A 21,997-nucleotide genomic window follows, 5' to 3' on the forward strand; every position below is an offset into this window, starting at 1 on the left:
ATCAACGGCCGTCAAAGCATGACGGAAACTGTAGTAAAGGTGAGGTTGCAATATGGCCTTGAGTAGGCCATTCTCCCGGCACCAGATCACGTCAGAATGGCTTTTAAAAGCAAATGCAGGATCGTATATTCTAAAGGCTGTACTTTCGAAAGTTGCTGCTGCTTCCTTCCATCTCGCCACCCGCATGGCATTTGTGAAGGCCTCTTGCACTCGACAGGAGCGCTCATTAAAGGGTAAGCGTGTGTGCAGGCTGGCAGTTGGATACAAATTGAAAACGAAAATAGCATTCAACATTTACAAAAGGAAGGCCAGAAAAACAACAACACACATAGCAGTAGCTTGATACCCCCTCCACACAAAAAAACACCTGGGAGTGGCACAGCAGCAGCACCAATTGGCCTTGTCCCATTCTAACTCCACAGAAACCTAACACAGACTATGTTGTAGTTTTTCTCCCCTTTTGACAAACTGTCCTTACAAGGTTTTTAATTCAGTGATGGGCATTTACCTCCCCACGCTTTTTTCCCACACCCATGCTTTCACAGACACCATCTCTTAACCTGGAGCAAGAACAACACAAATGTCACTCAGTTGTTACACTCAACAGGTAATGTATCTTTTGCCCTATTCTGGTGTTCCAACAACGCACACAGGCTTAAACTGAGGTGCGGAAATGTCCGATCCTCCAACTTTCTGCACTGAGAAGGAGGGTCTGAAGAAGGCATGTGGGTACATTCAGTTTAACAGCTTTGAAAGCTTCCCTGAAATTGGGAACGCTGTCGTAAGGTTCAGCCAAATCAATTTCCAAGCTCTTTTCAGGCCTTTTAGGATGGCCTGGGGTGGGGCGGTCATACCTGGAACATACGAGAACGCAGGTGGGGGTGAGCTTGCAGGTGCATGTTCCTACGCCCCAGTTTAAGCCACACACACCTTCTTTTAAATGCCTGAATGTGCCATTGACTGGGAATCCTATTTTCTTCATATCTTGTTATCAATTTAAAGCTGCCTTTTAAGGACAACAAACAACAAAACTAAACAACGACATAGTGTGAACATACTCAAAAAGGGCATGGCTGGAATTGCTGGGGCCTGTTCCAAATGTATAGCTTAAAGGCCAGTGTCAGGATTTTACCTCTATTATGGATACACAGGAAATACAGGGATTTCCAGACAATCCTGCTTAGGACATGGCAAATATTTGAACAGCATCAGGTAGGGAGTAGGATGTAGCATAATGATTTACTGTCCCAAATTAGAACTGCCTTGCTAGACCAGGCTGAAGGGAACGAGCTAGCACAATAGTCCGCTTCCAATAGTGCTCAGCTGGGTATCACTGGGAAGCTGGTAATCCTGACAAGCAGGTCACAAAGGAGACATCCATCTCCTCTTCCTGAGAATAAATTCTTCCTTTTATTGTTTGCCTAATGACCAACAGCCCATTGAAAGTCCCAATTCTCTATGAACTTGCCTAACATTCTTACAAGCTAGGTCCCATCAAGTCTTATAGGATTATAGATGATATTTGACAAGGTCATACACTGAGTACATTCAATGTAATCACTGTATGATAAAGTTAATTTCAATGGGTTTACTTAATTTGTTAGATTTCTTGCCCACCATAACTTTCCCAGGCAGGCTACTATATCAAAAACAATACAAACTGAAACAAAACCAAACATCAATACCAAACAACCACTGAAATAAGATGCAACTTCAGGAAGGTCATATAAAAATACTTTTCAGTTGTCACAAGACCAGGTGAAGAGGTATGTCTTTAGCACGTGCCAAAAGTTGAGTAACGATAATGCCTGATACACTTCTATGGGGAGGGAGTTCCACAATTTTGGAGCTACCACAGAGAAAGCCCTCTTCCCAGGCCGCTGACCCTTCTACCACAACTACCATCTGCTTCATCTGTGACACAGAATTCTGTCTAAATCTCAAGGATTTATCTGAAGGGCCTTCTCGGTAGTGGCACCCACTCTGTGGACGCCCTCCCATCAGATGTCAAGGAGTTAAATAACTATACAACTTTTAGAAGACATCTGAAGGCAGCCCTGTATAGGGAAGCTTTTCATGCTTGATGTTTTATTACGCTTTTATATTTGTTTGAAGCTGCCCAGAGTGGCTGGGACAACCCAGCCAAATGGGTCGGGTACAAATAATAAAACTATTCTTCTTCTTCTTCTTCTTCTTCTTATTATTATTATTATTATTATTCTACTACTAGCAAAATTGTCCCATCAGGCTGCTGACGGAATCAGAGCACTGCTCTCCTGGCCATTCACCACCCATAAGACCTCTGCCAGACAGCTAAATGCAGGTGCAATGCCAACACCACCACTTGATAGGTGCAATAATGCTCTCTCACCTGTGCTCATTCAGGTTCAGGTTGGAATTTCTGCCACCTGCCCTCCAGCCGCTGTACTTCCTGCTTCATCACACACAGATACCTGGAGTGCCAAGGCAACCCGAGCAGTCTGCGGGATCAGTGTGGCACTTTTACCTGAACTACTGTAGGTTGCCTAGGGGACTATGTTATACGGAAACAAAAGTTCTTGAAGTTCATTCAAGTTTGCTATGTATTGATTCATACATATTCAGAAGGGTGTGCTAGTAACTCTATGCCCATGGGTAATCTGTATTTATGCAAACATAAGCAAGAGGGGAAGTTCTAGTAGGCAGCTGGAGGAGGCGTGAACCACCTCTTTTTAGTAAATGGCAGTGGGGAATAAGTAGAGACTTGCCTCTTAACTTTTTCTCAGGGCTGCAAACAGTGATGCATTCTAAAAGGTCTGCTCTCACACTTTGCTCTCCTCCAAAGTCCTTAAGCAGCACAAGTCTCTTGCTTATGCACTGCTTCAGATTCCAAATGCAATTTCTTCCCTTGAAGAAATAAAGAAACCACAGGAGGGAAACGAGGCCACGGAAGCTGCAAAGCATCTTGTGGAAAGGCCAGGAACAGACCCACAAGGATGAAGGAGCTAAATCCAACTGGAGCTTGGTAAGAGTGGACGTGAAGGAACTCTGGTTGCTTTCGTACAACGCAATGCATTCTAAGAAGGTGGTGATAAGAAAACAAGTGAAGTCTGAACACAGTATGAAGTAAAACTGCAGGTACTAGAAGTATCCAGTACCAAAAAGAAAGAAAGAAATCCCTACAGGAAGACGGCGCAAATCAGTATTTTCAGTATTTTACATCCTTGCAAATGCTTTTAAAACGGGGTTCATTTAGCATCAGAAGATTAAGGCTGGAGTGTGCCACTTTTCCAGGAAATGTGAAGCAAGACATCCTTTCAGGAACAATCTCTTTTTTATTTTGCTGCACAGATATGTCATTGGTGCCCTTTTCTTGAACTGTGAGACTTAATCCCAGTTCATAAGAATTCAAGAGGAGGGTAATTTGTTACTGTTTGTTGGGGGGGTAATTTTATAATAGTATTTACTGAAATTCAATAAAACACACACACACTTTCTATGTTAAAAAGGGGGCTTCGGTTCTGGAATTTCAAAGCCTGGCTAGGCAGGATTCTTCAGTTAGCTGTATATGCAGAGTAAGAGAAATCAAAGCTAAGGACAAGCCCATTAAGCAACATGCACAATTTGGGAATAGCTATTTTCTTCACTCTTGCTTCAGCTGTGTTGCTGTCAAAGACAGTAACACTTAACAAGCAGGCCAAGGCAGCAGTGTTCCAACGATGCAAACTATCCAAGGGTTAGTCTATTATTACCATGTGCCAACACAGCTGAGTGTATTGTGCAAAATCCTTAGCAATGTCACAGAGAATGATGGCCAGAACACACCTCTCAAGTCCATGTGATGCGATCGCATGGGCTAGCTCTGTACAAGAGACACAACTTCCAGATAAAAGAATTTCACACAGAGGCATTATTATATATATTAGTTAGAGCATAAGAAATGGAATCTAGAGTGAACCCGGGCTGAAATTCTTGTGTGACACTTCCATTTCAGTTTTATTAGTCATTGTCCTGGACCAAATATTATTTGCACATGCACTTCCTTATTGGAGGATTGTGGGTTGATTTTGGGTTTCTTGTTTAAGCCTGGATTTGTGCAACTGCAGCTAAGTGTGCTCTCTCTCTCTCTCTCTCTCTTTCACTTGCGCGCGTGCGCTCACTCACTCACACACACACACACACACAAAAACGCACTTGTTCAGCTTAACAAGTAAAAAGATCAACCAGAATTCTGCAGACCTCAACTGTGAGATCAAAACTTTAGCTTCTGTTTGTATTACTTGTGTAGGTAGATAGATAGGTGCAACATTAAAATGTTTGCAAGGTTCCAGTAACGAAAGAGGAGGGGTGACAACAATTTATAGGAAGAGGAAAATAGAAAATTGCATAAGTTGCACAAGATCATGCATTACTTTAATGAGATAGGTGAAGCTGAAAGTGGTCGAGACCACCCAGCTGGCTTCATAGCTGAATGGGAATATGGACCTGACTTTCTCAAGCAAGCACACAGAGAGAAGAACATAAGAAGAGCCTGCTAGATTTGGGCAGTGAAACATCTAGTCCAGCATCCTATTCTCACAATGGCTAACCAGGAGTTGCTTTATCATTTTGGTTGCCCTTTTGCATGTTCTAGTAAGGACACCACACTGGCCTCCAGATTGCTGCGAGATTAAATAAATATCAATTAGGAATATTCAGGTACCAATTAAAAGTACTTATTTCCAAGGTCGTCCTGTGTTAATGTGGAGGGAAATGACACACTAAACATATCTTGGGAAATTACAACAAAACTGATAAGGCAGTGCAAAAAAATCACAAGAAGCAGACTACCAAAACACATCTTGCTCTGCTATTCTTTCCCTCACAGTTAGGGGGTGACTATGGGGCTTCTCTGGTTTGTTTGTTGTCTCCAGCTGGCCCTGCTCCAACAGCACTGGCTCTGTTCCTCTGGCATGTGTGCACTTAGGGAAAGAAGAGTCATTTGTCATTGCCAGGAGATGTGCTGTACACAGCAGGTCAGATCTCCTCCCCTGCTGTTCCTGCAGCCAGAGCTGCAAATCTTGAAAAGATGCAGAACATGCATGTTGTGAACAGCCATTTATCATTCCAGAAACGTGTTACAAACAGAATACAGGGAGCTATGTTTCTCTGGGGCGCATGACGCCAGGAACCCAAAAGTACCCTTGCAAAGGGCTTTTGCTAAATCTAATTCCGCTTCTATCTTCTGTCTCCTTCTGTTGTCAGTAGCTGCAGATTAACACAGCAGTCATCTTTCTTTAACCACCCCGCTCCCTAAAACAGGACTGCTGTCTCCATAACCATTATATTTTATAAAAAAAACCCACAAAAGCTACTTGGATGAAATATAGATCACATACTAGAGGGGGGAAAGGGCTTGTTTAATTGCGCACTTGAGATATGTTCCCTTTCTCAAAATCATGATCACTGCTGGAAGTTGAAATGTTTCACTAGGAAAAACAAAGCAAAACAAAAAATCCAGCTAAACACACAGACACCATTTTCCATGGGAGCTCATGAGAATTATACGAATTAGAAAGCAAGGTGTAACTGAGCAGGTGGAAGCATAAGGCAGGCAGGCTGCGGATTGCTCTTTGTACCCTGGAGTCAGACTGTTAGAGAAGACCACTTATCTGAATAAGACTAATAAGAGCAAGCTAATTAGGCCCGTCGGCATTGGCTGGCAGATAAATCCCGGTCTGGGAAAGGGACATTGCCACTTTAAATACTGCCTTGGGATCTGTGGCAAAGTTAATGAGGACTGTCAGTTGGGCCTCTTTTATTAGGCGGCTCTCTGGAGGATAACGCCTAAGGTTTTGGAACCAGGGCTTCTGCACTTGATTCAATAAATCAATTTATATTAAAGAGGAGGGGAGGAGGCAGTGCAGATCTGGTGTTGGCTTCATAAACTATTCTGTGGCATTTCTCAATCTACTTATCCCCTGCTCTGCCAGACTGCCTGGCTGGGCTGTCAAGTGCCACAGAGCAGAGCAATAAAGAAGAAGAGAAGCGCCCACAGCTACAACATTTGCTGAACGCAACATGCAAGTTACACAACGCAAAGCACACATGAGCTGCTGTGTTTAGCGGGCTTCCTCTGGGACCATGTTTTTTGTTTGTTTGTTTGCCAACTGGAATTAAAACAGACTAGCTTTGGTGCTAGTTGCAAGAGAAAAGCAAAAAAGGTCAACCCCAGACGAAATTAGAAAAGGCGCATAAAAGAAAGAAAGAAACAAGAAGCAAGATTAGAATGCAGCTGCTTGTTAAAATCAAATACTCAAGAGACCTGAATACCTGCTCTATCAGGAAGGACAATGCCAATTTGACAGGCATCATTCCATGAAAGCAGAAAACATTGCAGGGTCCCCTGCCCTTAGGACTGCAGCCTCAGAATGAGTGTGTGTGTGCGCGCACGCACGCACGCATGCAAGGGAGGAGAGGGGGAGAGATACACCAAAATAAATAGATACCCAATGGACATTGCCCGCTAACTGCAAGGAAAGCTTACAGAAACAAAGCAGCAAAGCCACTGGGGACAAATGAATGGCATAGGCTAATCCACCTGACTCCTACCAACTTAGGGTCGCCATATTCTGGAGAGCAAAAAAAGAGGACTTCTACTTTTAACTATAGACTTCTACTTTTAACTATAGATCACTATGACGACTCTCATTTTACATACCCATTGTGTATGTAAAGAGGATGTGTCCTGGAAAAAGAGGACATATGGCAACCTGTATCATGGCTTTGGCTATTAACCCTTTGCCTGCAGCTGAACACGACACAGAAGATTTCTGCGTTCCAAAGATGATCCCTTAGGGATCATGGCATTTATTTTATTTCAGTAAAAAAAAAAAAGAGGGTGAGACTTATAAGCCATATTATAAGGCCTAAAGAGCAGTCAGGTGGCTAGTTGAGACAAAACAAGTACAGGCAAACCTTGGTTGTAGGACGTAATCCGTTACAGAAGCCTGTTCGGCTTCCGAAATGTTTCACAACTGAGGCGGGCTTCCGATTAGTTGCAGGAGTTTCCTGCACTCAAGTTGAAGCTGCGTCAGACGTTTGGCTTCTGAAAAACGTTCGGAAACCGGAGCGTTCACTTCCAGGTTTTCAGCATTCGAGGGCTGAAACACTCCAAAACAGAGGCGCTTGGGATCCGAGGTTTGACTGTATGTATCACAACAAAATATTCTCTGAGTACAGAAAATGAAAGCTGTGCACAAGCCACAGAAGTTGCTCAAAGTACTTTCTCCTTCTCTAATCATCCTCCAGCGGCTGCGGCAGCTGCTTCATCAGCCACAACTGGTAGCAGCCTGTTGCTGTTCCATGTGAAAATGACGTGAGTATATAAAAGGAAATATTCATGGGGCAACCTGTAAACAAGTCTGGTTTCCTTTAAAAAAACAACCACATTAACACGACCAAAAGGTTCAGAAAGAGCACAAAAGTACGTTCTACTTGTGAGAATTGTATGCTTGGACTACACTTCAACATAAAAAGCTAGAACTTCAGGGAGAACCATCTATAGCTTTCCACGTTCAAGTAATATTTGATGTGGGAGAGAATCTTCATGCTGAAGTGGCACAGTCTTTTGAGGATTTGAGTCTACTCCTCAACATTTCGGGCTGCTCCTATGTTGCTGGTTGAAAAGGTTTAAGCTGGCCCACAGAAAAAAGGCATGGGAAACATTCAAAGTACTTAATACAGTCACACGAGAACTGTAATTCAGGCTTTTGTCTGAATGTCCTATTTCCGCTTTCAATCCCAAGGACATAAATTATACTTGGACTTTAAAATGTAATTAAATATGACCAGATGGCAAATTTCAGTCTGAGGTACCTCAGGTTCTTGTCCTGCAAGAAACTGTGTTCCGCAACTACAATGCCAGCCACAGTAGGTGTCACAAGTAAGTAGACACTGAGGATAATAATAATAATAATAGTAATAATTAATAATAATTTATTATTTATACCCCGCCCATCTGGCTGGGCCTCCCCAGCCACTCTGGGCGGCTTCCATAGAAACCAAAACTACAGTAAAATATCACACGTTAAAAACTTCCCTGAACAAGGCTGCCTTAAGATGTCTTCTGAATGTCAGGTAGTTGTTTATCGCTTTGACATCTGCTGGAAGGGCGTTCCACAGGGCGGGCGCCACTACCGAGAAGGCCCTCTGCCTGGTTCCCTGTAGCTTTGCTTCTCGCAATGAGGGAACCGCCAGAAGGCCCTCGGTGCTGGACCTCAGCGTCCGGGCAGAATGATGGGGGTGGAGACGCTCCTTCAGGTATACTGGACCGAGGCCGTTTAGGGCTTTAAAGGTCAGCACCAACACTTTGAATTGTGCTCGGAAATGTACTGGGAGCCAATGTAGGTCTTTCAAGACCAGTGTTATATGGTCTCGGCGGCCGCCCACAGTCACCAGTCTAGCTGCCGCATTCTGGATTAGTTGTAGTTTCCGAGTCATCTTCAAAGGTAGCCCCACGTAGAGTGCATTGCAGTAGTCCAAGCGGGAGATAACCAGAGCATGCACCACTGGCGAGACAGTCCACAGGCAGATAGGGTCTCAGCCTACATACCAGATGGAGCTGGTAAACAGCTGCCCTGGACACAGATTTGACCTGTGCCTCCATGGACAGCTGTGAGTCCAAAATGACTCCCAGGCTGCGCACCTGGTCCTTCAGGGGCACAGTTACCCCATTCAGGACCAGGGAATCCTCCACACCTGCCCGCCTCCTGTCCCCCAAAAACAGTACTTCTGTCTTGTAAGGATTCAACCTCAATCTGTTAGCCGCCATCCATCCTCCAACCGCCTCCAGACACTCACACAGGACCTTCACCGCCTTCACTGGTTCTGATTTAAAAGAGAGGTAGAGCTGGGTATCATCCGCATACTGATGAACACCCAGCCCAAACCTCCTGATGATCTCTCCCAGCGGCTGCATGTAAATGTTGAAAAGCATGGGGGAGAGGACAGAACCCTGAGGCACCCCACAAGTGAGAGCATTAATAAACATTAATCTCCCATTTATGTACTCTAGTAAGTTTAATTCCTGACAAAGTCACCAGCTACAGTGATAGGGGATGCTTGAAGAGAGTTAAGAGTAGCAGCCTTGAACCAACCCAATGACTAAATGGATGATACAAGTCCTGGGCATTAAGTACCACCTTCAGCAAATCTATACAGGCTGGCCAGCCAACTGCTCTGAAAAAGTTCCAGAGCCCAGGAGAAGAGAAAGTTTACAAAGAAACCAACATCACCTCAAATTGGTCCCATCTAGCATAGATCTGAAATTGTACAATATGGAAAATAGTTTTTCAGTTTTGTCTTTTCCCCCCTGAAATTTTCTCATGGGATGCAGCATTAGGGAACTGCAGCTTTTTGAACAATATTGCTAACATGTCACACTAAATTTCATTCAAATCATGGAACGTGCTGTGACACAGCAACAAATGCCATTGGACAATGTCGCTACCTGCCCACCCCTTCCAAATATGTGTGCGCTTCGGTTCTTCCACAATTCCCCCAGGAAAACAGCAGCAAAGAACTATACACCAGTACACTGCTCCAAATTCCATCACTTTTACTCACACATTTTTCCAAGTTAAGATGGTTGCAAACAGATTATTTCTGGAATCAAATAACATGGAAATGAGTGCTGAGCATGCACTATGTTCCATTAGTTTTCCAGAAGTGGCTTTCTGCATGAAAGCCCAAATATAATGCAGAAATTAACTAGGCATAGGCAACCTTGGCCCTCCAGATGTTTTGAGACTACAATTCCCATCATCCCTGCCCACTGGTCCTGTTAGCTAGGGATCATGGGAGTTGTAGTCCCAAAACATCCAGAGGGCCGAGTTTGCCTATGCCTGTGTTAGGGAAATGCATGGGAAATGGAACAAACTGCTGTGTGGATGCTGCCCTCTGAAAAACAGGAGGCGTTCTTACCAGCCAGTCATATTGAAGTCTCTGTAGAGCATTCTTTTCCCAACTTCCTTCCTCTGGACCCTCCTTGGAAACTCAAAGTGTGTAAACTCATTTCCCAGCAAGTGTGGCTGCATATATGCCTACAAGATTAAAAAGGGGGAGATGAAAGAGGACAATCATTATTGGAGCTCTTGCATTGTTATTCTCTGTTTTCAAGGAGAGGTGGTAACTGTAAACAAATGATGAAAAAAATCTCAGAAGCCCACTATTATAAAATCTTAAATAACTTCCACTGGATAATAAGTCTCCCCCTCCCTACCCTCAAACCTCTGAACTACTGCAAAAACATTTTGTCACCTCTTCTGTCCTCAACTTACACCACTTGTGCTTCTGCCAATTATTTGCAGTTCAGGACAACTTGCCTATAAAACCTGGTACTGTACTTGGTTGAGGGTAGGCATTGCAATGTGGCTCTTCCATCACCTTTGGCACCAGTTTTGGCCCTTGAGTTCTGCATGCACTACTGCCATTTTAGATGGGCGCTACAGAAAAATCTCTTTAGACAAAAGGCTCTGCCCCTGTAATGATGGAGAGGTAGAGATCATAGGCCATGTTCTCTTACGCTGCCCCTGCTACCAAGATATAAAGGTAATTGCCCCGTTATTTGAAGGAATGCCCAGAGGTTCTAACTTGGAATTGTCCACTTGCAGGATTTTGCACAACAGCCTACAAGATACGCCAGTGGTTCTCGCCTACTGGGTCTACACAGACTTCCTGTTTCTCTTTTAATGCTACATCTTCAGTTTTGCTTGCCTACCATTCTATTTTACTTTGTTTCATCCCTATTGGTATTTGCTTTGTTTGTTGTATTTAATACAGCATGCTGGTTTTTAACCATATAATAAATCACTGCTACTACCATGCACAATGCTCTAGCCTTTTGTACTGTCAGCACCGTTGGCTTTTCTAGGTCCTATTGACCAACTGTTGGGAGGGAGGGGAACAAGGATGTCTGGATTCAGTCCAATCAAAGTTCATCAAATTAAACGGGGTCAGCCATCAGTTCTGCACATGGGTCTGTTTAGGCTGGAACACAGCATGTACAGCTCAGGCTTCTGGATACTGAGGTGGTTTTTTATATAAACTTTCCTGTATACCCCCCACCTGTTTATGTAGTACCTGCTTTACATGGGGATTCTGAGATGTGGTGCCATTCAGAATAAAACGTGGGTATTAACATCTGGTTTACTGCTGTATCGCTAAATACAGAACAACACCCACATGATGTTTGAGCTTGGCTTAACCTGAGTGTCCTCGGCAGAAACAAATGAGCAAATTAAAGGAAGCATGCTAGCTATTTGCATACTCGTCAGGGTATCAGTACATTCGCTGAAAAAATGGACAGTACATGCTTGCATAAAGCAAAGAGAACAAAATTACCCTGCTTAGTTCAGCGTTGTCATCAGGAGTTTTGATACCCTCAGATTTCCATGAATGGTTCCAGTTTCATCTAAGCCAACCAAGGCAGTTAAAAAATTTCCTGATCTTTAAAAACTGTGCTTAAGCTGTGCTTAAAGCAAACCTAAAGAGCTATTTTGTAGTACAGTTGTACCTTGGTTTTCGACCGCCTTCTGACTCGAACGTTTTGGCTCCCGAACGCCACAAACCTGGAAATGAGTGTTCCGGTTTGCAAACTTTCTTTGGAAACTGAATGTCCGACACGGCTTCCAATTTGAGTGCAGGAGGCTCCTGCAGCCAATCGGAAGCTGTGCCTTCGTTTTCAGAAGTCAAACGGACCTGATTCCATTTGAGAACAAAGGTACAACTGTATTCTTTTAAAATCAATCCTGCTGAAACCCCTCAACTATTGGGAAAAAGGTTTGCTTGTGTGTGTAGGTATATGTGGGGGGGATGGAGACAGTTAACTTTCATTTGTTTTGATACTTGAATCAAATCAATTTTTTTAAAAAAAAAAAATTTGCTAATTTATCAAGTGTTTGCAATAGGAGCTCATAATAAATTTGGAGGAAGCTAGGTAAGGTTTCCAACAGGGAAACAAATTTAATTTTTAAAAAAGGAAGAGGAAAAACCACAAGACCTCCTTGAAACAAGAGTCAATATGCAAATCCATGATGGAAGAACTGTAGGAAAAAAGTCATAGATGGCTCAGAGCTTAGAACACAGAAAGCAACTTCTAAAACTGGGATTGGTATAATAGTAGAAATTTATGGTCTAACTTTTTTTATGCAAGCCATATAGGTTCAATGGCTTATTTGAGATTCCTCTTGCTTGTTGACAAGACCCTAAGTAATACAATATTCTCTTTTTCTTGTAATAACTAAACAGTTATTTCAATTTGTGGGCAGGCTTAGTGCTTTTATATATAATTTGCAAATAACATCTTATGTGCTTTCTTCAGGAACTGCTAAATGGAAGAGGAGAAGGGAACATACTCAGGCACTTCCCTGTAGCAATTTTTTTTAACAAACTGATAGGCACAAAATCACTTTTATTTATTAAAATATTTATACTCTGCCTTTCCTCAAGGTGATTAGCAAGAAATATTAAATGATGAAACAAGTCACATGCACCTTGCTTTAACAGGATGCCAAAGAAAAGAAGCAGTTCTGTTTATTTCGGGCAGCAGATTTTTACCCCAAATAATTCCTTATAAAACACAAAATCAGATTAAATATGAAGGGAAGGGGAGGGATGGAGAGAGGAGAGAATCAAATGTAAGGATAGGACTTCTGAAATGTATTTCTTCCTTGCAGAATGTTCTGTCAATATTAAGCTGTAACAATTTTAGACAACCGCAAGGAGAAGTGCGTGAGTGAAAAATGCTAAATCTAAAAAGTGGTAGAGAATACTCTTGGGAGAAGTATTGACATTTGTTTTTGAAATCATCGATTGCAGGAGTACTTGAGACCCCTGACCACAAACCAAGAGTAGTCATAAACCTAACAGCAGTAGGTGAGAACTGGTCAGAAATACCAATGGTCCTAAAATTATCTTCTACATGTTACTTCCAGTGCATTTGAAAGGATCTCTCTAATGTGGTTTCACACTTCTGGTATCTCCCACCTACTTCCTTTGAACGTGATAGCCATAACCCAAGCGCATTTGCTACATATGGAGATGCAGTAAACAAAGGTAAAGAAAAGAGTTAAGGGAAGTAGCATAAATATTTTTCAAGCCAGCTGCTATTTTCAGATCTAACCAGAATGAATATCAAAAGAGGCTGAAGGGGGGAAAGACCCTCTCAGGCAATGTTTTATCTCTGCTTTCTTCAAATGAAACCCCACTCTCAAGATGCTACAGATCCCTGCTAATTTAAAAGACAAACACGTTGGGGGGTTTTTTTGCAAATGCAGGCAGCATAAATATTTATTGCAGATGCTTTGTATTCATCACTGTGAAAAACGAGACTCCAAAAGTAGCTCTTCCCTCTGAAATGTTTCAGACTCTGGCAATGTAAACAGCAATAAAATCAGGGCACAGAAGAATATAGTCGCCTCCCCGCAATCACTACAACCACACACATTTCTTTCGGCATTTATAGCCAGCGAAGCATTGTTCTACTCAGAGCGAGCATTTCTGAGAAAGGAAAGGCCATCTGGCCTATACAAGCTTGTCCCCATCAGCTTCTGGTCACAGTGGGAGAGGACACTAATGACGACACGCTGGTTTTAAAGTCAAGTTTCAGAGATGGGGAGAAACAGGCTGGTTTGGAGCATCTGGCTGAAGTGCCAGTTGCACTGGTGGAATTTAAGGCACAGGCCAGATGCCACAGCCTGACAAAAGGGATTTTAGGGTGTGTGTTTTCTTATACCCACAACAGCCGCTGAAAGGGCAAGGATGACCATTGCCGTGTTACCCTTCCAATATCTGCCAATTCTGGAGAGCTGTCAGTTCTGAAAGATCCAAAGTACACTTTCTCAGAGCAAGCCTAAATGTATCACTATTATTGATACCAAGTAGGGCTGGGCGATATATCAATATATCATACAAAATGGGTTAAAAGTTCACATTGTGATAATTGTTTCATAATATTTGAGCTGGCAATATATCACCAATGACAATGTGTGTAAGGGCTAGGCGGTATCTGGTTTCCAACATCACAATAACTCACCAGCTAAACATTGCAACGTTGTCACCAGGTAAACCTAACAATATCACCAGCTAAACAATGCAATCTACCACAATGTCAGAAATAAGGATGTGAACTATACAGAGGCGAACAGGACAATGTCCTGGCAACTGCTAGTACATAGGGGACTAAAACGGATAAATGACAACATTATCAATAATCACACACTTGGTTTCACCAGCAGGCAAGCCAAAATGCATCACAACAGGACTTTTGGTTTGGGGCTTGGCTACCAAATAGTGGTAATCAGGACAATGCAAAGTATGGTGATGAGTCAAATACAAATTATCTGGGACTGCCAGACTGCCATGAGTCCTCACAGGCCACTGCTGCTACTGCCGTCACTCTCTATCACCACCACAAGGCCTTGCAGGTTGTCCCCACTACTTCTGAAACGTACCATGGTCATGGCAAACTGTTTCTGCCACTGCTGCATCTGCCTCCTAGCAGACCTGCTGGCAGTCTCAGATTATTTGTATTCACTATGACTCATCACCGTACTTTGGACTGTCCTGAATACCAGCATTTGGAAGCCAAGCCCAAAACCAGAAGTCTCATTCGGATACATTTTGGCTCGCCTGCTGTTGAAAGTGACCATCATTTATCAGTTTTAGACCCTTAAGCAGTAGCAATTGCCAGGACATTGTCCTGCTTGCCTCTGCGTAGTTCCTTCCTTATTTCAGGTATCATGATATATCGATGTATCACGATGTTCAGCTGGTGATATATTGCAATATTGAAAATCAGTTATCAACCAGCCCTAATACCTACTTGCCAACTCAAAATGTAGTGCAGATCCCCTTTCCTACAGCCTGATGGGAATGGGGCAGCACATCTCTCCATCAGCTTTGCTAAAAGACCAGTAACTTTTAGTTCCTCCTCTTCTTGAAAATCTTTCCATTACGGCTAGTCATTACAAGAACTCTGTCACTAAGAAATCGTGACCGAGTTTGCTTTTCCTTCCTCCTCCATCCCAATTCCTTTTCCTTTTGGATGTAAGCCTGTAAGCCTGGCAGCAGGGTATTTTCACCCACATTTCTTCAGCCTTTTTTGGCTGAAGTGTGGGATAACAATATAGTTCCAGAAGGGCAGTACGAGTTTCATTTCAGATAAGGGCTGAGAAGGTGATAGCTCAATGTACACCACCACCCACTAATCCAAATCTTTAGCCCCTTACCAGATACTGAAGACGTTGACGTTCTGTTTCTGGAGTGAATTCTGAAGACATTGGAACGACTTCTCCATTTCTGATTATTATTGCCCTGCAATATATATAAAAAAACAAAACACACACAGTGAGGGAGTGAAGGAGAGCAGTCCCTTTGGGTCCGTATTATAAAAAGCCTAGACCCAACAGTGTATTACTAAAATTACCAGACACACTACTTTTCCATTGTATTTAATCCAAACATTAAGAAAAGCCTATTTGCCTAGGGGACCTTATAGCACAGATTAGAGGACAAACCACTGTATGCTGTGGTCTCTGTGGTGTCTGTAAACCGTCTGGCTTCAGATGACTCATATAAGTTGCTTTCCAGTTGTATGTCATGTCAGAACATAACCATTCTAGCAGCAAATGGAGATGGCAAAGGAAATCCTGTCTAAACAAAAATTTAACTAGGTACCTGCCAAGGGAGACAGGAAATGGGATGATTGATAACTGAACTGTCTCTCTCCCTCTCATCTCAGAAAAGCCTACCTGCAAACACCAATGGGAAAAGAAAATCCTCTCCAGCAATGGGCATTTTCCTGTTATTTCCATGATATAACTGTCACTCTAAAACCTTATGAAGGAGACATCAGACAAAAAGCTATAATTTGATCTTATATGACCTTGAAAGGTAACTGCCCCAATAGTGCAGTCAGGATGTTTGTTGAATCCTAATAGTTGGAAGTTCATTCTTCTTTATGTTTACAAGTTTTACCTCTTTGGGTAGTCTGGCCTCATTGCTATATTTGCTCAGAGAAAGGGAAAGCAGAAAATGGCAAGAAAAGGGAGGGGCTATGAAGGAGAGGAGGACGTGGGTGGGGCTGTGGTCTAAACCACTGAGCCTCTTGGGCTTGCCGATCAGAAGGTCGGCGGTTCGAACCCCCGCAACAGGGTGAGCTCCCGTTGCTCGGTCCCTGCTCCTGCCAACTGAGCAGTTTGAAAGCACGTCAAAGTGCAAGTAGATAAATAGGTACTGCTCCGGCGGGAAGGTAAACACCGTTTCCGTGTGCTGCTCTGGTTCGCCAGAAGAGGCTTAGTCATGCTGGCCACATGACCCAGAAGCTGTCTGCGGACAAATGCCGGCTCCCTTGGCCAGTAAAGTGAGATGAGCGCAGCAACCCCAGAGTCGTCTGCGACTGGACCTAACGGTCAGGGGCCCCTTTACCTTTAGCATTGCCTTTCTCAGCAAGTTTTGGATTATAACCTAGGGCTGCCATACGTCCGGAATTTCCCAGACATAACCAGGATTCGTCTTTTTTGCAAATAGCATCCAGGCAGAATTTCCGAAAATCTGCCAAAATGTCTGGGGAAAACTGGGCGTAGGGCGACAACTTTTGTGGCCAGATTTTCACTTTCTGAACTACAGCAACCCTACTATATAACCCCTATCAGTTGGTTCTGTTTCTGTTTTAGTTTAGAGTTTGATAACATGCTAAACTGTGACTAAACTGTGGTTGATTTTAAGTAGATAAGGAAAACAAGCAAGTGTAATTAATTATGGTTTGATGTTAAGTCGTCCCCCCCCCCACTAATGATAGTTAAGATGAACAGCAGCTTATCTAGGTTCAGCTGATACAACAAGCTGCAGTTAATCTATAATGAGAGCATTTTATCTCCTATTCGCAGCCCCACTGGTGGAGGGTGAGAGAGGACAAACTTAAGGCTTCCCTAGGTTTGTTCTCATTATGTCTGAACTAACAATCTGATTCAACAATAGGTGGATCAGATGTAAGATCAAGTCTTTCATTCATTTGAAATATTGCATTATGGTTGTATGCGAAGCAGAGGAATCGTCTCACCAGCAATTTATACAGGACTGTTTCGTCTCTTGTTCTCTAGAGTCTAGAGCAACTGACTAACACACACACACACACACACACACACACACGGGAAGAGACCCATCGAAATCAATAACGAGTCCTAAGTAAGTAATGACCTAAGTGGGTCATGGTCATTAATTTCCGTGTGTCTACTCTTGAGTGAAGACCTTTTATCTATAAGGAGCCTAGAAATGCTTATGCAGTTCTCATGCATAAGAAAATGATCACACAAAGTACAACAAAACAGAAGTAGGGCGCTGGGATCTGGGAGAAGTTAATACTGTGGAAGTAACCTGGAATGACCAAAGAAAGGTTTATTTTCAAGAGTGAGTGGGAAATGGTTCTATTTACAAAGGTGTGACTGGATACCCAAAGGTTGTTTCAGTTTGTTTGTTTTTACTTCTTGGACCCATAAAATCAATTTCGAAATGGACTCAAGATGACCAGAAGAGCAGGAGGAGTGATACTACACTGAGTAACACAACAAAAGTCCAATGCACCCTTTTCTATACTTTCAATTTTTCTCTGCAAGCACAATCATTGAAATAATGGTTTAAAGCAAAGGTAGAGTACTAATGTATTTCACTTGGATTCAAATGTTCCACAAATATTTAAAATGCGCAAGACTTGCACGAAATCATAATGCACCTAAAGCTGTATTTCACTGTCAAGAAGGGCAAACAAAATCTCTGAAAATGACACTTAGTGGCTGGATCCAATGAGCGCTTTAATACCCAACAGGATTGTTTGCTTTTACTTTCTACTTTCAATGGCAGACCACCTCCGCCCCTTGCCATGCCTTCAAACTGATTTTAAAATGCCCCTTAATTTCAGCAGATGTTTGCCATACAGAATTTGGGGTGGGCATGGTGTTTTGAAAAACATATGTTCAAATACCTCCTAGTCACACTGAACAAACTGCACAGTTCTTTGGATCCAGGCCAGGGTATTTTTCTTTTTAAAAGCCTGGAGGGAAAAGCTGTTTTATCATTTTAGAAAGAAAAAAAAGAACCAAAGAGCTTACAGACTGTAAGGACAAGAGAGTAGATATGCCTGCCATACCTTGAGAGTCAACCTAATTTTTTCTCAGCCTACATTTTATATTTTATAGATACTGGATTTTTAAAAATGATCCTAAATTTTCAATGAAATTAATTATTATATTGGATTGCACATCACCAACCTAGTGCTTAGCAGGTGTTCTGGACTATAAGTCCCATCAGCACCAGCCAATGTTGATGGGAGCTGTAATCCAAAATATATGGTGGGCGCTAGGGTTCGAGAAGGCTGTATAATCACACGCAAAAATGTGTGTTGTGTGTTTTTGTTTTTAAACCATTTATTATAACTCAGGCACTCTCATTAAGCAAAATACATGAACTACCCTACTACATTTCCATCACCTCCTTCCATTCACCATGAAACCTTCTTGCTCTGTAATAAAAATATCATAGCTCCAGATCTTTCTTGGTTCTTTCCTGGAAAACATAGGTACAACTTGTGATTAAATATGTTGCTGTTGTGCCCATCTATCTGAATGCAATTACTGCCTGTGAACAAGCCAGTTCCAAGAAGTGAGAGCGGCCTGTTTGGACAAGGTAGCCCAGTGATGAAGCTTCAGAAAATGCCACCCAACTTGAAACTGTAAGCTAACCATAGGAATATCCATCAAGACTTTCTTCTAAATGGCTCCCAGTAAGACAAACAGGAGTTATCCAAAGGGTATAACTGGTTGATTGATTGTGCCCAGAGTAAAACTGAAGATAGAATTTTAGAAAATGGAATATATAGATTTTTTAAAATAGCCATACTCAGAAATACAACTATTTGTTTTATCAAGCACGACAACAGCAACACCTAAGACCATTAGGCATAGTACAAAAATGAAAAGTGAAATGGACTATGTCCTCAGGCTTACAATCTGATCAAAGGCATGATGGAGGAAGGCAAAAGAACATCACCCAGAAAATGCTGGTTGAAAAGTGGAAATAAGGTGTTTTGAAGAGGCACTTGAAATGTACTAATGGACCAAGAGAGTGAGATGTCAAGTCTAAGGGCATTTCTGCAGTAGGGAAAAGCAAGCAAGGAGGAACACAAGGAGGATTTCTTAATGGGAAGGGAACATAACGTAGAAAAAGAAGGGAAAAGAGAAAGCAAGAGATAAAGAAGTTCTGTAGACACTTTAAAAATATGGTAAGCTTAAAGTGAAGCTGAATAGGAAGGACAAGGAAGCCAGTGAAGTCAGCCATATAAAAAAGGTAATGTTGAATTGTTTTTAAATTATATTTTATACATCATACACACACACTGAGGGGAGGAGATAAGTAGGGAAAATGCCAAATGTATGATGGCCAGCAACACTGGAGATGGAAAGCTTAGTGACAGGGAGAGCAACAAGGAGGATGTTGCATGAGTCTATGATAGAAATAGTAAGAGTTTTGATACTGTGCGTAGGCAGACAAGAGCAAATCCTAGCTGTATCAGTCAAGTGAAAATGGCATGAAGTGACCACAGGATGGACAAACAGGCAAAAGGAAAGAGAAGAATTAAGTAAAGTAGGACTTTTAGGAGTGGTTTCATGCATAATGCTTGCGGGATTTGAATGATGCAGTTGGTTGGTAGGCAGATAATGTACATGTGTGGATTCAGAGTCAGGTTGAATGCTGGCTTCAAAGAGCATATTATTTGGATATAAAGTATTGATCTCTCAGGCTGAAGCTGAAGGGCATGCTTCTGGTTCTCCTGAAGACAGGACTCCACAAACTTGGGTCAACAGGTTGTCCCAGAAGCCTTTCACCTTTGTGCCCACGTTTATGGCTATCACTGCATGTGTACCAGTTACACTTGAGGTTCTTTGCCTGGCAGTTCCAAGTAAACTGAACGTCATGGGTTAAGCTGATGTTTAGTTGTGGGCAGGGGAAGGAGGGATGACTGGAGTTTGTTGCTGTTACTGCAACTGTTAAACCTGAAATTCAATAAGCCTTAAATAAATTTAGAATTAGGAGGAGATAACCATCAACTAAGAGCTTTGATCACTGGACAGACCCTGTTAAAGGCTCTGCGTGGGCCATGTGGCAGACTCATGTGGCTATGTGCTATTCAGCAGCTGCTATGTCGTTGTTATGACATTTGAATTGGCCTCTAATCAGTCTCAGCAGATGCCTGTCCAGTCTCATCCAGACTCTGCCAGCAGCACTTCTACTGCTGACGACGACAAACCCTTTCTGTAGAAATGTTTTTTGATTCACGGACTATCAATTCAACACACACACAAACACACTTTAGAGGCACTTTGACAATTACTTTAAAATGCACTCAATGAAAAGTACAATCTACTGAGAGATCGGGCAGTTAAGAGCGTTAACGAAACACTACCCGGCTTCATAAATTTTCTGTGGCCTTCAGAGGTGGGATCCAGACCTGGTAATGCATTTGCAAAAACATTCTTCGTTCATTAACATTTATATATTTAGAGTCTGGCAGAATGATTAAATCAACCAAACTGGCCACTAGAAGCGTTATGTCCTAAATTAATGCAGAAATTTGATCATTTCATTTCAAGGCAGGATTGAACTGACAGAACTGTGCACTTCAAAACCCTTAAATATGTTTTTGAAGGAAATATCTAGATATGAAAACTACTGGATTCTAATAGCCAAGGCGACTCAAATCTGTCATACTCTGTATTGACATTCATGTATTTTACAAATATGCAGTCAGATTCTGTAGTACCACTGCTAGATGAGGCAGGCTGACTTATGTTGGTGAGATGAGAACATCAGCATTAACCAAAGGGCTCTCAGTGATTAAATATCCCTACATAAGGTGCTCCATCTTGAACAAAACATCTTTCAGCCCAAAGATACATCTTTCAGATTAAATGTCTTGTTAGTATTTTTAGCACAATACATTACAAAAAGACACATGTTGTTTCAAACAATTAAATAGAGTGATATGGTACATCCTTGGTCTACATTAAGAAGAAAACAAGATGTGTGATTCATACTCAAGTCCCATCAAGAAAGTTACTGCAGGGAAACCTGAAAGTACAAGTTCCAGCAGGGGAGTCTTTAGCATATGCGCTGACGGAGTGCAAAGATCAGCCCAGCGACCCCAAGTCTGACAAGCGCCGCCGTTGTGAATGACAGGCACCGCCACTGGCACGGCACGTCTTTGGTAAATGAGTGCACAAAGTCGAAAGTCCTTTAGTGAAACAGTAGGTATACATTTTGGTAATACCTAGGTATATATGTATTTTGTTTTTCTAGCTTGATCAAAATTATTTATTTCGTAACAGGTTAAGAGCTTAAGCGGCTTCAGCGACGGGCACCTGGCGCCCCCCAGAATTTGGTGCCCAGGTGCCCCACACCGCTTGCACCCCCAGGTAACGACGGCCCTGAGTTCCAGTTGCTGTTTTTAAAAGAGCTTTTATACCACTTTGTGCTTGTGGAGACAATCATAGGGATATGATGGCAATAAAATGTTAATGGATGAGAAACCAGGATACAAGTAATAAATTCCAAATAAATTCCAGCATTTCAAACCTTATGACTGTCCCACCCATGTTCAAATTGCTGACTTGGATGTGGTCCAGAGCTCTCTGCAAATCAGGGGCCGGTCTCAGAAATGTGCACTTTCCCTTTCATTTCTTTGTCAGCCTTACCTCTTAGTTTAAACCACCGCATCTGCACTGACTAACCATTGTTCCGCCAAGCCATATACCCTCATATGTTTCAAATCCTGGAACAAACAGTATACTTTTTGAAATTTAAATCTTCTTTGCAGTGGGGATGCTCACAAATTTGACTCATAATCGCTGATCCATTTATTATTTGAGTCTTAATGGGATCCTCACATCTCTAATATAACACTGGTGCTAACCATGGTTCCCCCCCA

The 21,997-nt window shown here is 42.3% G+C and overlaps 2 protein-coding genes across 4 annotated transcripts in view; one reads left to right on the forward strand and one right to left on the reverse strand.

Moving 5' to 3' along the window:
- PPM1H (protein phosphatase, Mg2+/Mn2+ dependent 1H) overlaps positions 1–21,997 on the reverse strand; it is a 233,822-nt gene that overhangs the window by 157,471 nt on the left and 54,354 nt on the right. For all 3 annotated transcript variants that reach the window (XR_008332445.1, XM_053405891.1, XM_053405892.1), the window contains exons 5-6: positions 15,249–15,333; positions 9,943–10,061 (exon numbers count right to left, since the gene is read on the reverse strand). Coding sequence is in view for 2 of the 3 variants with exons in the window: in XM_053405891.1 (XP_053261866.1) it covers positions 9,943–10,061; positions 15,249–15,333 (204 nt within the window). In the remaining variant the exon portion in view is untranslated. The remainder of the gene's footprint in view (positions 1–9,942; positions 10,062–15,248; positions 15,334–21,997) is intronic.
- The window catches only part of LOC128422191 (uncharacterized), an 85,520-nt gene that overhangs the window by 26,329 nt on the left and 37,194 nt on the right, over positions 1–21,997 (forward strand). The gene's annotated exons all lie outside the window — the stretch shown is intronic.

Source organism: Podarcis raffonei, chromosome 10 (assembly GCF_027172205.1).
Source record: "Podarcis raffonei isolate rPodRaf1 chromosome 10, rPodRaf1.pri, whole genome shotgun sequence".
Classification (NCBI taxonomy): Eukaryota; Metazoa; Chordata; class Lepidosauria; order Squamata; family Lacertidae; genus Podarcis; species Podarcis raffonei.